This window comes from Stigmatopora nigra, chromosome 18, assembly GCF_051989575.1.
Source record: "Stigmatopora nigra isolate UIUO_SnigA chromosome 18, RoL_Snig_1.1, whole genome shotgun sequence".
Lineage (NCBI taxonomy): Eukaryota > Metazoa > Chordata > Actinopteri > Syngnathiformes > Syngnathidae > Stigmatopora > Stigmatopora nigra.
The window spans coordinates 3,464,429-3,480,776 of record NC_135525.1 but is presented as its reverse complement, the minus strand read 5'-3'; the positions used below and the strand labels follow the sequence as shown (position 1 = coordinate 3,480,776).

The 16,348-nt window shown below is 37.7% G+C and overlaps 1 protein-coding gene across 1 annotated transcript; it reads right to left on the bottom strand.

The window, feature by feature from the left end:
- Positions 1-334: 334 nt before the first annotated feature.
- glp2r (glucagon-like peptide 2 receptor) lies at positions 335-15,418 on the bottom strand. The gene is made up of 13 exons (XM_077738952.1): positions 15,015-15,418; positions 11,950-12,043; positions 10,686-10,790; positions 10,346-10,473; positions 8,916-9,022; positions 7,464-7,620; positions 6,459-6,618; positions 5,660-5,720; positions 5,503-5,569; positions 4,809-4,897; positions 3,675-3,813; positions 2,554-2,595; positions 335-2,235 (listed from the first exon to the last, which is right to left on the bottom strand). The coding sequence occupies exons 1-13, from the start codon at positions 15,105-15,107 to the stop codon at positions 1,864-1,866; spliced, it is 1,614 nt and encodes a 537-aa protein (XP_077595078.1). The 5' UTR covers positions 15,108-15,418; the 3' UTR covers positions 335-1,863.
- Between the last annotated feature and the right edge of the window lie 930 nt (positions 15,419-16,348).

The window sequence follows — 16,348 nt, the reverse complement described above, 5'->3', positions numbered from 1 at the left end:
TGGATTTGAACCCGGGTTCCCCACTGTTAGGCAGAAGCGCGAACCACTCATACACCGGGCCAACATAAGGTTTATGTATTATAATGTATATGGCTAATTCCATCTACCTAAACGTTTTGAAACAAATTAAAAACCATTGTTTAATTACTGTTAGCATTAGATCTTGACTTCGTACTTAAGTCGCCATGTCCTCGTTTTCCACACCCCCGACTAATGACATCCCTTACAATTGATTGCACTTGCCTTTATTTTGCGATGAGAAACTTACAAACACAATACGCCACCTATTTACTCAATGCAAGACAATGTAAAATAAAAGCAAAGATAACTGTGTAAACAAGGTATTTTATTGACCAAATAAACACCAAACAAATCTTTCCCACTTGCACTATTTTTTTAAATTCTTTCATTCATTCATTTTCTGAAATGCTTTATCCTTATTGGGGTCGCGGGGGTGCTGGAGCCTATCCTAGCTGACTCCGAATCAGTGGCCAGCTGATTACCGGACACAAGAAGACAGACAACCATCCACACTCACAACCATACCTAGGGGCAACTTAGAGTGTCCAATCAACCTACTATGTATGTTTTTTGGAATGTGGGAGGAAACCAGAGTACCCGGAGGAAACCCACACAGGCCCGGGAGAACATGTAAACTCCACACAGGACCCCAGAGCTGTGAGGCCGATGCGCTAACCACTCATCCACCAGGCCGCTGTATATCTTATGTTTGTTTTTGTATTTACAGATTTCTACAACTTGTTTCCAATGCAAACTTTACATGCTGAACATCAAAATTGACCTCTCAAAATGTTAACATCAAAACTAATATTTTTAATATAAATTCAATAAACAATAAATGTATTTACATCCAAGATTTATCCCATACTAAGACGGTTTAACTTTTTTATTTATACACACTTTTACTAAATGTAGTACTTTTTTGCATTTAAACTTCAGTGACACCTTATAACTATACAAATTATATATACGAGTATATGAACAGTACATGAAAAACATGATACAGAATTTCCATATATTAATACGGCAATATTTACAAAACACATTATATTAAAAAAAACTTTAACAACCCATAAGTAATGGCATATGGGCATATGTCATATAAATGCTCTGTTTAAGGAGTGCTGTATTACACCGTAATAAATGATGACTGTTTTTTTATTAGTCATGTTCAATAACCTCATCTTTAAAATGCAGTCAGCAGTAATATAAGTGTCCAGCTGTTAACGTTAGTTTAATTTTTATTACCTTTAAAGAACAAAAGTCTCTGAATTCTTTTGACGACATTGCTACACTGTTGCTGATCAATGAGTATCAGTGAGAGTTTGCATGCAGAAAGGTCTAAATCTAAAAAATATATAATTTAAGGGTGGCTAGATGTAGTCTCAACGTGCCGGCATATGGCTCCCAAGCCATAGGTTACCTACCCCTCCCCTAGACTAAAAGGACAGAAATACAAGGGGTGGTCGAGGGAGGGAGAACGATGTGAAAAGCCTAAGACATAGTTCAATATGTGAGATGAGAACCTTGTTAGTGGTTTCTTCAATCAATCATCCATTCATGGAAGCAGTTGTCAAACCCTTACACTACATGAGACTCCAGTCTATTTTAGCATTTGGCATGTTTAAATGTTTAATATGGCACGTGTACATGGGAAAAGAATGATGAGGCTTGAGCTGCCAGGCAAGAGAACAAGAGTAAGACTTACAAGAATATTATTAGAAGAGGTGATAAAGTACACGGGTTGAGTTGAGAGGTTAAGATACAAAAAAACAATACTTTTGTAAGATGGATGATGTACTATGACGACCCCTTACAACACAGGCTGAGAGCTAAGTGGATTCAAAACTCACTCTCCTCCAGAATCTCCTCCATTGTCTCGCCATGTGTCATTTCCCCATCACTACTGGACAGACTCTTCCTGGTCAGAAAGTCAAGACCTGCTGTGTCATATTCTTTTAGGCCTTGGCCTTTATTCTCCCTTTGTCCTTTGGCTTTAACACACCCATGGAGAGTCACCTGTAGCAGGTGTGGGTTTATAGTGAATGTAGAAGTTGGTCCGTCTTCATAGGAGTTTCTTTTTGGGCACTGTGGATGGTGCTTTCTTGTGCACTTCCACAGATGCTTGAGTGGTGCACCTTGGAAACAGCTTCTGAAGTGAATGTTGTTGTTGAATAAAAAAATCTGCCAGCGCTTCTTCAGTTCAGCTTGAACCTAATTACAGTGAAACAAAATAATAAAATAAATATGTATCCATGATCATATTTTAATTGCCATGCTACCTTCTATTTGCATTTGACCATCAAGTTGTATGTGCAGTAAAAATAAGCACATGTGCGCTATCACATGCAAAAACCTGCCTTAAACTGGCTAACTGTAAACAACAGGACCTGGATTTGAAACCAGGACCCCAGAGATGTGAGGCTGACGCGCTAACCACTCGCCCACACAGGGCCATCCTTTATAGAATATATAAAACTTAAATAAATTATATAATATAAAATCAGATTAGGGGAAGACATGAAAGCATACCTCTCCATTGGCAAAACAATACAACACTCCAACCAAGAACCCCTGTAAAAGGAAAGCACATGATTACGATATTTACATATTTACACAATCATAATGGCTGAAATTAATAGTAAAAGGCATTGACTAAGAGTGTTGCTTGCAAATATTATTTGTTGGGTTGTGCTGTTGATGTTGTGTGTTATTGCATATATTCTTCCTATTGTGAATGTCTTGGCCTCTTGAAGTCAATATGTTTGTAGAGAACACCTATTTGAGATGAGAGTAGAGAGTAGGCTAATGAAGTTATTGCTGAATACATATTCTCCAAAATTCAGAATTTAACCCCCGGGGGTGGAAGCTAGGGGGTTTCACTCGATGTCCAATTTTGCAACCTTCAAAGTTTGTACTAATGAATGCTGGGCTTGTTGTTGTTTTTTGACAATATAATATTCTGCATCTCTTGGGAATGTGTTTGACATGTAGTACTCAGTGGCGGGCCGTCAGGGCCTTAAAGGGCCTTCTCTGCTGGCCTAAGAAATATCTGAATCATATATTATATATTTTTTCCATCAATACTTATTAAATAATTCCAAATTGTCTGTTAGCTTCATTTCATTGCTTTTCCTAGTTGCACTGCTTCCATATATGTGTTTTCACATTGAAGCATTTAACCAATCACATTTCAGCCATTATTTGTTGCCGGGGTCAGAAATCTGCCTCAAGGCCTTCACAATCAGTTCTGTGGGCTCTGCTGCATTAAATAAGCGTCAATAAGACTGTTGCTTTAACTAATCAGATTTTTTTGTGGTGTCCAGGTCAGTTTTAAACAGTGTTGAAGAAGATGCAGTGAACACACAAGTTTTAATGGTCTTTTAACACTACTGGGTGTGTATATGTACATATATATATATATGTACCTCTACTTACAAATGCTTCTACATACGAAATTTCCATGTTACAAAAACCTTTGCTCTTCAAATGACTATTCATATATACAAATGCAAGATCCAAGTTATGCAACCCCCCACCCCCTTGACTTTTGATTAATAATCTTATTTTACTTTTGTTTTCAGTGTTTTATCAATCATTTAATCAAATAAATGAAAAATAGTCTGGCTTGTAATTAGAGTGATCAGTCTTACCTGAAAAGAGCTAATGGTGAGATTAATAAAATCCCGAGCGTAACGACTGCTTTCCTCCATACATTCATCGACGAGCACTGTGAAGACCACTTCATGGATTCCCAGCAGAGGAATCAGCACTAGTGTTGCCTTGGCTAAACTGAAATGAATCAAAACCCAACATCAAACATCAAAATTTGATACACAAGTGTGGTCACATAATCCAAAATATTCTCAACAGATTACATTTGGAAAAGGTGTCCTCTTGTTCAGTTTGAATGAAAACCTGCACCCAATGCAGCCCTTTGAGAGTTGGTTTGAGACCCCTGTAACTAAACATTCCCTGGATTTTGTTGTTTAGGGCGACATAAATTGGATACTATTTAATAAGTGGAATTACCCTTAGGGATGATAAAATATTGATAAACAGTATCCTTCCCTGTCTTCTGCTTTCTAATAAGAAATGACGCAACATAGGGGAGTGTGATTCAACTCAATGGCGGGTAGCGGGCAGTGGCCATCATTTTTATCCCAAAATAGAGCTTTTTGAGTGGACTAAGCGTTCAGAAGCCTCTGTGAGGGTGGATTTTTTTCTCTGAAAATTGAATTTACATTTAAGTCCGGGCAGCAGGCTTACGCCATTGTTTTTATCCGAAAATAGAGCTCTCTGGACGTGTAATTGATGGCTGAATGCTGTGGAGGAGCGAAGTCGAAGTTTAATTTTCCAAAACAATGACGGCAATAAAGATGAAAAACGTGATCTTAGTACCATTAGATATTAGTACTTGACAGTTTCATGTCCTTGTACAAAAGCATATTTTTACCAAAAAAATAGCGTTTTTTACATTTAAATTAAGCAGATAGGTACTATTTTCACTGTGAGTACAGTATTTAAAGTACGTACAATTTTTATATATATTATATTTCTATATTACAGTATTTTCATATGCTTACCGCTATAATATATAATAAATACACTTCTGGATAATTGTACTTGTCTACTTGTATTTCTGTATAGGCACGAAAACATGTAGTATAGTAGAATTAAAAGGGGTAAACCTACTCCACGTTTTTTTTTTTTATTATTGTGGCCATTTCTGATCTACAATATCCAAGTATTGTACTGTATTTGGCTGATCATCTTCCAGGAAATACCTGTATCTGTAGTTGGTAAATTTCACTTGATCCGCTTTGAGCTTGGACAGCAACAGCAGTAGAATTTTGATGAATATGAAAAAAATGATCTGAAATATAAATTAAATGTAGTGTCAACATAAAATCAATTGTGATCAAAATATGTTCTAAAACAAAGGAAAGGAAACTTTTTGACCTGGAGCCAAAAAAAATTATGTCATGGGAGCCATACACATAACATATATAACACCACAGTGGGTGACTGGGTAGGTTTAATCCTAAACCTCTTCCTGAGTGGAATTTGCATGTGCTCTGACTTTCTCTTACATCCAAAAGTCATGCATAGTAGACTGAACACTAAATTCTTCATGTGTCATTCTGGACGTGAATACCATATGAATAAATGTATCTGAGAAAAAAACTGCTCAGAATTGTGACGTGTCGTGCTAAAAAGTGTTTCACCATGGTGCCCATGCTGGCATTTGTATCAGTTTTACACACACACACACACACACACACACACACACACACACACACACACACACACACACACACACACACACACACACACACACACACACACACACACACACACACACACACACACACACACACACACACACACACACACACACACACACACACACACACACACACACACACACTCACACACACACACACACACACACGCACACCCATGAATTTGATAACTTACCATCAATGACATGGTTATAGGGCCCTTTATTATCCACCAGAACCACCTGTTGACAATTGACCAGCACCTTCAGAATAAATGTTGACAAATGTTAAGAATGATCGAATGAGAAATAATTCATTCAAATCATTTAAAGTAAAGCTGCCAATATACTTACTCTGTGTTTTCATATAAAATTTTAACAATGGTCCATGGCATCACGAAAAAGACAGGCATGCCTGAAAATTCACAATTAAGTATTAGGTACATGAAAACTGAAATCACATTTTTCACATATGGACAAATCGTATCTAATTTCAATTTCTGAACTGTCTATTCTCACGATGGGGCGGGGGTGCTGGAGCCTATTCCCAGCTAACTTCAGGCCGTAGGCGGCGTACACCGTGAAACAGTGACCAGATCGCAGGGCACGAGAAGACGGCCAACTATTTACATTCATTCTTGATCAAAATATGTCTTAAAACAGAATATTGAGGCCGACTGGCTAACCACTCATCTGCCGGGGCCGCCCCATATGGACAAATTTACCGTTTTTTTTTTAAATTGAAAGTAGCCACAGTATATCTAAAAGCATTCACGTGTACTGAAGGGAGAATAATTAGCATTTTATTATATATACATATTTTAGTGACACTTCTTTTTGTCATTTGACTAGCTCTACAAATTATTTCCACAGTGACAGCTGTGAGAAGGGTGCTCTAGGTTTGCCTTCTTCGTCCAGAGTTGGCGGCTTTTTTAAGAAGCAATGCTTAAGATTTAAATGGATTTCATAGAAATTTGGTGTGAGATAGAATTTTATGATGTATATGTTTTGTTATTTTATTGTGCATTTTTGCCTGATTTACTGTCTAGTCTTAAAAATAAGTTTGCATTGGTTGTATCAACATTTGGTATTGATTTGTTATTAGTTCACTTTGAAGTTTTTTTTTTGCATTTGATTCATAAAGTACACATACCCCATCCTAACAGCATGTAATTCTTCAATAGGTGTCGCTTGGTTAAGACAGCAGTGAAGAGCAGTGCGTGAAGAAATATAGCTTCCACCAAAAGCCAAAAATAGTTACAAGCCACAAAATATTCCATGGCCACTTTTGAAAATTTGCACATTAGAGCTATCTGTTGAGAAGAAAAAAAATGATGGTTTGAGAAGGATATGGAAGAAATGTTTCAAAAATAAATCATGATGAACTGATCAAAACTTCAAAATTTATAATCAAAAGAAATTCTGTACAAGCAGCAGAGGAAAGCGCTATCTCAACCCAACCTTCCAATGGGAAGCCATTGGCACACTGAGTGGCCCATGACAATAAATATGTTCAGTGTTCCCTCGCTACTTCGCGCTTCAGCTATCGCGGACTCAAAGCTTCGCGGCTTTTTTTCAGGAAAAAAAAATTAAAGATATTACGTTAAAATTATAAATTACATCATTTTACAAGAGGTGGAAAAGAAATATTCTATAAGAATTAGTAATTGCATCAAAAAAAGGCCAAATAAATGGTCAATAATATGGGGAGAGTTCAGGAATCGCATTGATGACGTCATGGCTGTTTACAGGCGCATCTTCACCGCCAAAAAAAAACAATGTTCACAACTCCCAATAACGATGTTTCTTACGTGCAAAAAAACTGCAGAAGATCCTCTATCTACTACTACTATAATGTTTTTGCTTGGTGGTGCTTTTGTGCACGTGTTATACGTTTCTTTAAGCATTTTTGAAGGGGCACGCCTACTTCGCGGAAATGCAGCTATTGCGGGGGTCCCGGTCCCCATTAACCGCGATAAGCGAGGGAACACTGTACATTTTCTTTACCAAATTATATTTCGATCCTGATAAATGTATTATCACACCCTTACTTTGTAATACAACACACATCTGGTTTGAAGGTGGAGACATGCAATTATTGATACAGTGATGTCAGTAGAAGAAAAATCATGAACAAGTATAAAGATGTGGAAACTACCGGAGAACTTGAATAGGAGTTCCAACCAGGGTCATCCTTGGGTAGGTTGGAATACATCATGTGTAATACAATTTCCTTAGAAATGACTGCAACAGCTCTTAGGATGAATGAGACAAATAAATTCATGTGAATGTAGTTCCTGGTACAGTGGAGCTTCCTGGAAAACATAGGAAGAAGACTATCAGCCAGATTTGTTATTTAACAGTAATTTTACTAAAAGAGACATTCATTTGTTCACTTTCTGAGCCGTCTATCCTCACAAGTGTAACCCACTACGTGCATCCGAAGTGGGACACCCTGAATTGGTGGCCAACCAATCACAAGGCAACTACAAAAAGATAGATTCTCATAATTCTTTTGGGAACTGATGCAATTAATTAGAAAATATAATGCTGTCTTTATCAGTCACCCTTGCTTTATTTTCGCGCAAGTAGCAAACCTTGAAAATGATAACAGCATAAAGAAAATACAGTGTGCAAAAGAATAATTGGATATGGTTGGATTCGACCTCTTTCAAATATGGACTACATTTCTTTGAAACCGTGAACAAGTCATTCTCCGTGGTGTCACATAACCCCTCCCATGTCCATTTTTTTGCCTCAGAGATCACCAGAGCCACGTGTTCGCTTGGCTACTAGATATCCGTCAGCTGCTTCCGTGGTCCCATGGACTAAAATGACCCGGTAGTTCAACTTCTTAAGCTTGTGTTCACTATTTTGGATTTCTGCCTCAAGAGGCATTGCTCACCTTCTCGCCAGAGCAATACAGGTGTGGGACACGGTCCACTTGGACTCAATGTCTTTGACAGTAGTGTAGACCCATTTCAAACAGTTTGTCAGGTATTTGATCCTACGTGTCAGACGTTCATTCATTCATTTTCTGAACCGCTTGTCTTCACAATGGTCGCGGGGGGTGCTGGAGCCAGCGGGGGATGCCCTGTGGCCAACCGATCGCAGGACACAACCGAATGGTTCGAACTATTTTTTTTCCACCCACTTTCAAACATTCAAACTCATAGCTAGGAGCAATTTAGGATGCTCAACAAGCCTACCATGCATGTTTTTGGAATGTGGGAGGAGACTGGAGTGCCCAGAGAAAACCCACGCAGGCCCGGGGAGAACATGCAAACTCTAAACAGGTGGCGCGACCTGGAACTCAAAACTGTCAGTCCGACGCGCTAACCACTCAGCTGCTGGGCCGCCAGTGTGAGATACATAAAATCAGAATACAAGTACTTTGTACATATTGGGTTGCATATATTATGTCAATACATGGACTGCACCTGTATGTGTTTGTAATAGTCTGCTGGTAGAAAAAAAAATTGCCACCTTGTATAAAGGCAGAAGTTAAGTTTAAATATATGGAATGTATTTTAAGACAGTAACACAATCTAAAATAAAATAAAAAAACATTTAAAAAGCAATATTGTTTAATGGTATCATGGCTACTGACCTCAGCATGCCCATCAGGAGTGTTGCTAACATGAGGGAAGCCAGGGAGAAGGAATAGCCAATGACAGAGATGACGCGGAGGGCAGTCTGCCGACGCATTTGCTCTTCCTGTACCCACCAGAATACACGAAACAATAGACATAAGCACACAGTTGCACATGATGCTTACAGTATGTTTGTTCGCTATAATACTGATACGTAATACACTTTCACAAGTAATTTCCACGTTACTGGTTGGTAGTGAAGAAAGATCACCTTGAATTGAACAGAAAAACAATTTAGTATAGTTTGCAATCGAGAAACTCTACCATCGATTTTGAAACCCAGTCCACTAAGAGCACCAGGCGGAGGACACCCTGAATTGGTGGCTTGCCAATCACAGGGTAAAAGGACACTGACAACGATTCAAGCTCAAACTCATACCTAGGGGCAATTAAGAGTGTTGAACCAGCCTACCATGCATGTTTGTGATGTGGGATGAATCCAGAATACCCAAAGAAAACCCACACAAGCCCAAGCATAACATGCAAACTCCACACAGGAAAGTCGAAAGCTAGCCCACCGACCCGCCCTGTATATCATATTATATTGTTCATTTCCGGACCCCTTATCCTCACAAGGGATACACCATGGTGGCCAGCCAATCATAGGGCACATCGAGAAAGACAACCATTTACGCATTTACGCTTATACCTAGGGGCAATTCAGATTGTTCAACTAGCCTACCTGCATGTTTTAGGGATGTGGGAGGAAACCGGTAACCACCTGTATCTGTTTACACGTGTGTTTCACATGGTATAAATTAATGTACCTAATGTGTTTGACGCAGTTGTAAACCTAATTGTTAACAATGTATCCATCTGTAGTTAAATTTACATTTTAAAAAACATGTCTCCACGAGTATTGGAGAATGCCCTGCGATTGGCTGGCCATCAATTCAGGGTATCCCTCATCTTGTGACCATAGTTTGCTGGGATAAGCACCAGCACCCACGGAACCATTGTGAGGTGGTAGGCGGTTCGGAAAGTGAACGAATTTGAAGTATAGGATTGGATTAGTAGAAGGAACAAAAAATAACAACAAGAATTTGAAATAACTAATGAAATAAAACTTGCACCATCAGATTTATTCAAAAGTTTTTTTTAAATAAATTCAGGAAAATGGACATTGAGTAGTTAACTGGTGGCAGAAACTCATGGCTGAGGCTTGTTGGTCAAAACAGCCCATCATTTGCTCCGTCATATGTTCTAGAAACCTACACTTCTCGGCCATAGCTAGATATAATGAAAAGTAAAAGTATGTCATTGTAAATTATCACAGCCATTCAATGTTTTCCCATCACACCCCCAAGAAACACAGACCAAAAAAACAATAAAGTGGAGAAAGACAAATATTTTTTTCATCAAATTCATATCCCTTTTTTTTCCTCACCTCGTCTTTAAAATAATGTCCCCCCTGACATTCGGAATCATCTCTCCATGGTTCTGATGAGTTTTCTTTTTGCCGCCACCTTCCATTTTCCAAGCATTCTCGGTGCGCCTTTCTTGAGTTTTCGGCAGCTATTGCAAATTTATTTAATTCAATTAGATATTTAAAAAAAAAAATGTGTGGAAGTATATATATATATATATATATATATATATATATAACCCTGAGTTACTGCAGAAAAAAACTAGTTAGTGGCCTCTGATGTATTTATTGACACAATGGCAACAGTTAACAGCACTTGACATGCTATACTTGTATTTGTTAAAAAAAATTAAAAAGTTACCCATACTAATCCATGGTAGGTAGGGAGGACAAGGGACGGACACGTTACCAGGAGGCGAATGGGGCCAACATAAGAATGTGTCAAACGTTCCTTTACAGTAGATTCCTGTAAGGCAACAGTAGTGTTTCAGATTTCTCATTGGTTATTTTATATGTCATACTTTGTAATACCTTAACATATGAGTTTCCCAACATATGAGAAACTTGACATATGAGGAAAATTCTGAGCAAATTTTTGCCCTCAGATATGAGATAAATTTGAGATACGAGCATACGAGATAATTCCCGATATGAGAGAGGCTGACTATGAGAACATAATATTGCTCTGTTCTTCTCGCTGAATCCCCATGGCATAAAGATATCTACGAGCACCGGGCCGTACAGATTGCATTTTTATTGCGTTAATCAGTGAGAAATGAAGGGGAAAACAATGGATCCAAAGCAAGCCAGTGAAATGAAGGGCTAACCATAATTTCCAACCTGTACAGGAACAAAATTATTAAAAGATATACTGATAGCGTGACCGAGTCGATAATCATCTGCAAAAAAAAACTGACGTTATCTACATGGACTTAAAAGCAACGCAAGCATCAACGCGTGTCATAGCTGGTTTGATACTCTAAAAAAACGAACTGGGATACATTCGGTTCTGAGGGATGGAGAAGCAACAAGTTCCGACTCGAAAGCCACAGTGGAACACCTCTCTCTCTCTCTCTGCCTATCTCTCTCTTCTCGGGAAAAGCTACCGTCTGTATTGAATAATGTCACATTTAAGTCTTGAAGATCATAACCACTAAATATGTATTTGCCACTTTTGAACAAATAAAAATGTTTTTACATTATAATATCCTGTTTTTGGTGTTTTTCAGAGTGTGGGGAGGGATTAATTTCTATTAAGTTAATTTCTAGAGGAAGAATGTATTTGAGATACGGGTAAATTGACATACGAGCTCAGTCCTGTGACGCATTAAGCTCGTATCTCAAGGTATTACACTACAGTAGATCTGCATGGAAAGGGTTTTGCGTTTTGCAACGGTAGTGAATGTTATTTTAGACTTATTGTAGTTTTTTTTTGGTATAAATTAACATGACATTTAGTTTTTTCATAACATAGTTCTTAAACGGTTTCCGTTATTTCAAATTAGCGTTTTAAGCAAAAGAAAATCTAACCCATCTTCAATTGCTCAGCATCCTGCAAAGCAATCTACTCAATTGTGAAGACAAAGTCCAATGTCCATTAAATGAAGTTTAACTTTCAGGCTCACCGGTTTTGGCATGTGGACTTGTGAGACTTCTATTGCAGACCTCCCAGTATTCTGTGCGCTTAGATATCAGACTTTCAAGCACTGAGCATGTCATCTTTTATGTAGAGTCAAAAAAAGGAAAAACAATTAGACAGATACCTCACTTCAATACATTCACATGTAAAGCATTCATGTCGTTGTATAAAACCCTTGAAGAAACCCAAGCCAGACCAAGGGCATATAAACACCCACTAACATTGGCTGACAATTTGGATTTTTCTATTAAACCTAAATCTTGTGCATATTTTTGGAATGTGCGAGGGAAAACAGAGTACCCATGCAGGCCCAGGGAGAATATGCAAACTCCACACAGGTGGAACGAATTGGATTCAAACCCAGGACCCCAGAGCTGTAAGTTTGTCGCGCTAACCACTCAACTGATGGGCTGCAACCAATTTGAAGCAATGCTATTAAATAATTTGAAACAAGTTAATCAAAAAGATCAACGGCATTTTATTTCAGATAAATTAAAGAAAAAACTCAACTCAACTCAAAGAAAAGAATCTATAAACTGACGTGAAAAGTTTAATGTACTTGTGTGGACGTGGGTCACTAAATGTATAACTCCTCCACTGCAGGAATTAAAAAAAAATCTAACATATCAACAAGAGCTGGTAGTAGAGGTGAATGTGTATTTCCCTTCAGAAAAACGTTTCATTCATTGATATGTATTGCACCATTAATAAATGAATTGAACTCAAACTATAATGTATTCCTTGGCATTTGGTGTCCTCTAGCGGAAATTTATAATTTGAGCAGTGGTTTGGCACTGCAGAACCAGCTAAGAACGTGACCTTAAAACAGAGGTGGGCAAATTATTCCACAAAAAAATGGATGCAGGCTTTCATCCCAACCCATAAAGCAGAGACCTTTTCACCAATCTGGTGTCAATGGATTACAGCCAGGTGCGTCTTGTCTTCTGCAGAAATCACATTGGTTAAAAGTGTCTTTGCAGGATCGGTTGCAACAAAAATCTGCACCCACAGCGGCCCCTGAGGACCAGTTGTCCCACCCCTGCCTTAAAACTAGAGCGATCTAGTCCCCCCGAATGGATTGCTCCAGATGTGTATTCAGATGTCGATGATTATTTCATTCTTCGTCTCTATGTTCAATTGCAGCTTCTTCTTTCTCTATCAGCAGTGCAGGTGTTTAAAACATTCTTCATCTGTCCAGTCATTTTCCAATGCTCTGAATGAGGGGCATATCACTAATGTGTCATCCGTGAACTTAATGTATCACACCTGGATACAAATGTCTTTTTCACTGATCTTAACACCAAGGTTCTGAAAACTCATTTTCATACCTGTCAACCTCTGCCAATAACTGCCCTTATAAATGATTACGATTCCCCGTACAACCCCCGGAAAAACCTTACAAACACCGTACAAACCCCCCAAAAACCTTGAAAACAGTTTGTAAGGTTTTTTGGGGGTTTGTGCGGGGAATCAAAATCATTTATAAGGGCAGATATCGCCAGAGGTTGACAGATATGCATTTTTGAGGATATCCAGCGCTCATCTAGATGGAGTTGGAGGTTTTCTTTCCAACAGTGGCAGTCAGCTTGCATCCATTGCTTATTTGTGGTTGGATTTGTATTTTTACCTATCATTCTCACTCCATGGTATTTGGCTTTGATGCAGTACATGGCAGAGAGACAGATTTATATTTTGTCTAAACACTTGTATTCTCAAACTTTTCCCACAGTTTTTGTCTAAACACTTGTATTCTCAAACTTTTCCCACAGTTTTAAAGATCCAATAAAATTTCAGTAGCTAAAAATTAGTTCCTTTGGATTTTATTTTGTTACTTACGGTCACTGACCGTTTGAATTTACATATTAGCTAAATAGTTGAGACATTTGGGATTTACTTAAGAGATCTAATTAGGGTTTAGATTCCACATTAAAATTCACAATTTATATGTAGGATTTATATTTTGGGTTAACAATAAAATTTAAGATATAGATTAGTTGACCACCGATTCAGGGTGCCCCCCAACAACCCTTGTGACCCTACTGAGGAAAAAGCGGTTCAGGAAATTAACAAAAAGGAATAAAAACTGAATTAGCTAAATATTCTTGTAAATGGGCAAAAAATAAGCGACAAAAATGTTCATTCCACATTTGAAACACAGCGTGGTACTAAATTTGAGAAAATGTTGTTGTCTTTTTATCCAAGCACATTTTTACAAAGAGCGCCCATAAGAGTCCACTCATTGTCCCTAACATATATGCAAACATTCCTCTTCTTTGAATGTTCCCATAGCATGCTTCTCTGCCTCCCTACGCACACAAAAAGTCATCCAGCTGGATCCTGGAGCCCAGAATGGCCACCCACAGCTAAGTAGCTCGTTTTCCCTGTATCAATATAAAATTGAGTGTTGATCAGTTACCTACTTGCTTGCATTATAGAATTTTAATTTAAATATTCCTCTTACATGCATCTGAAATTGATCACAGCTTTTTGGGGGGGAACAAATTAACCCTGGAGAACACACCGGTCAGATTTGACATGTAAAGGGTTGCAAAAAAAAGAAAAAAAAGAAAAACTAAAAAAAATGGTAGGCTTCAGGTTTGAATTTAAATAACATAAATACAACAATAACTCAAAATATATATATGCGGAATTTATAATTAGTAACTGATTAAGTTACCCCAACTCAACATTTCCATCTGAACACCAAATAGACCACAAAGATTATCTTTTTAATGACCACTTTTGTAGGAGTATTTGACTACTTCATCTCTTTTTATTGCATATGGTTAATATTTGCCTGTCTAATCCATTTACCTATTACTTAATGTATGGCAAAAAGGGTGAAGTGAATTATTTTAAGTGAAAAGATACGATGTAGAGATAAAATGTGTTGATGAGAATAAAAAAATGTTTTAAATAGAATACTGTGTTTGTGGATTAAAGCTGAATTTTGAAGAAATGTTTACAAAGATGAACCATTTGTTTTTTATTGTTATTTTGAAAAAAAAAAAACATTATACTTGTGTGCGTGCTGTTTTGATTTTCACTTACCTGATTGTTGGAGATCAATAAAAAGAGAAAAAGGAGCCTCCCTTGTGAAGTTGCCAAAGTATTTTTGTTCGGCATCAACCGAAATGATGACATAGCGATAAGTGTTACATTTAAATGATCATATTATTTCAGTACATTATCTAATTTAGGTCTGTCTGTCATCTCCTTGAAACTTCCCCACCACTTAATTCAAAGTCACACTGCGTTGCATAGAGTTGAATTTGAATTCTTTGTAGCTACAGATGTACACGAAAAAGAGAAATCTTGTTAAAATTCCAATAATCTTGTCCTTCTCAAAGACAGCTGAACTGGAAAAAATAAAAACTCCACTTTTGAAATCCATTCTTCCAGTATGAAGACATCTGTCAGATATCCGACCTATAGTCTGAGTTCAGATGAGAAAGTGCAAGTAGATTCAAGCAAGCAGATCTCTTCTCCCACCCCATCCTCTTTTTAACCGACCAATCAAGAAAAGGCCCCGGGACTAACTTTGTTGTCTTAAAGGATGAGGCGGAAGGAGCAAATATACCCCTGGTGGCACCAACTTTAATATGCCGTATGTAAGGCTGTACAGATCTTTTTGATAATATATCCTGTCACCTATCTCAAGAACTGCCAAGACTAAAATAAAAGAGAGAGATAAATGGCTACAACTCCTCCCTTCCTGCAGAGTAAAACACATTACTAAGAATTTCCGACCCTAATGGAAAGCAAAGGTAAAGCAACACAACCAAAGAGAAACACATGACAAGTCAAATAGCCACAATTCACCTGAAAAAATGTGACCATCACGTTGTCCGATGTTTCTGATAAATTAAGAGTGCTTTTATGGTCTTATTACACACACAGAGTTAGCTTTAACTTTAGATTTTATCATTCTAACACAGTTCGCGATGGTTAACCGAGATTTTTCCTATTGAAATAGTTGATTGTTAGGTGTTATTGTTTTGATTCTGTGTTTAAGACAGACATCCTCCACCATGATTAGTCCTTCATGAGACCAGTTCTTTTGTCTATGTCGAGGTTGCTGTAGCTATCTATATTACGTAACCTAAGTTTGCTACCATAATCAGAATCAGAATTAATGATCTCGTATAACCAGAAGGCGAAAACACTTTTTTAATGTCAAATGTCTGAAAAAAGATGAAAAAAAGAAGCCATGGTTAACGATTTCTCTTTCAAGGTTTTCGTTTATTCCTATTGTGAAGATATTGATACATCAGTCCTGCCTCTAGAATTTTAAAATACAGCCCAAAGCACAGAAAGTCAGACTAAGACTGCCTTGCTATGTATCTTGTACAAAGTAAAAGTTATACTGGCTTATTATGGTGCAG

Excerpts from the sequence above, each read along its gene's own strand:
- glp2r (XM_077738952.1), bottom strand. The coding sequence starts at position 15,107 with ATGTCATCATTTCGGTTGATGCCGAACAAAAATACTTTGGCAACTTCA. Across the intron at positions 9,023-10,345 it reads GACATTATTTTAAAGACGAG|GAAGAGCAAATGCGTCGGCA; the intron begins GTGAGGAAAAAA and ends TGGTGGGTACAG. Across the intron at positions 3,814-4,808 it reads TTTACCAACTACAGATACAG|TTTAGCCAAGGCAACACTAG; the intron begins GTATTTCCTGGA and ends GATTCATTTCAG.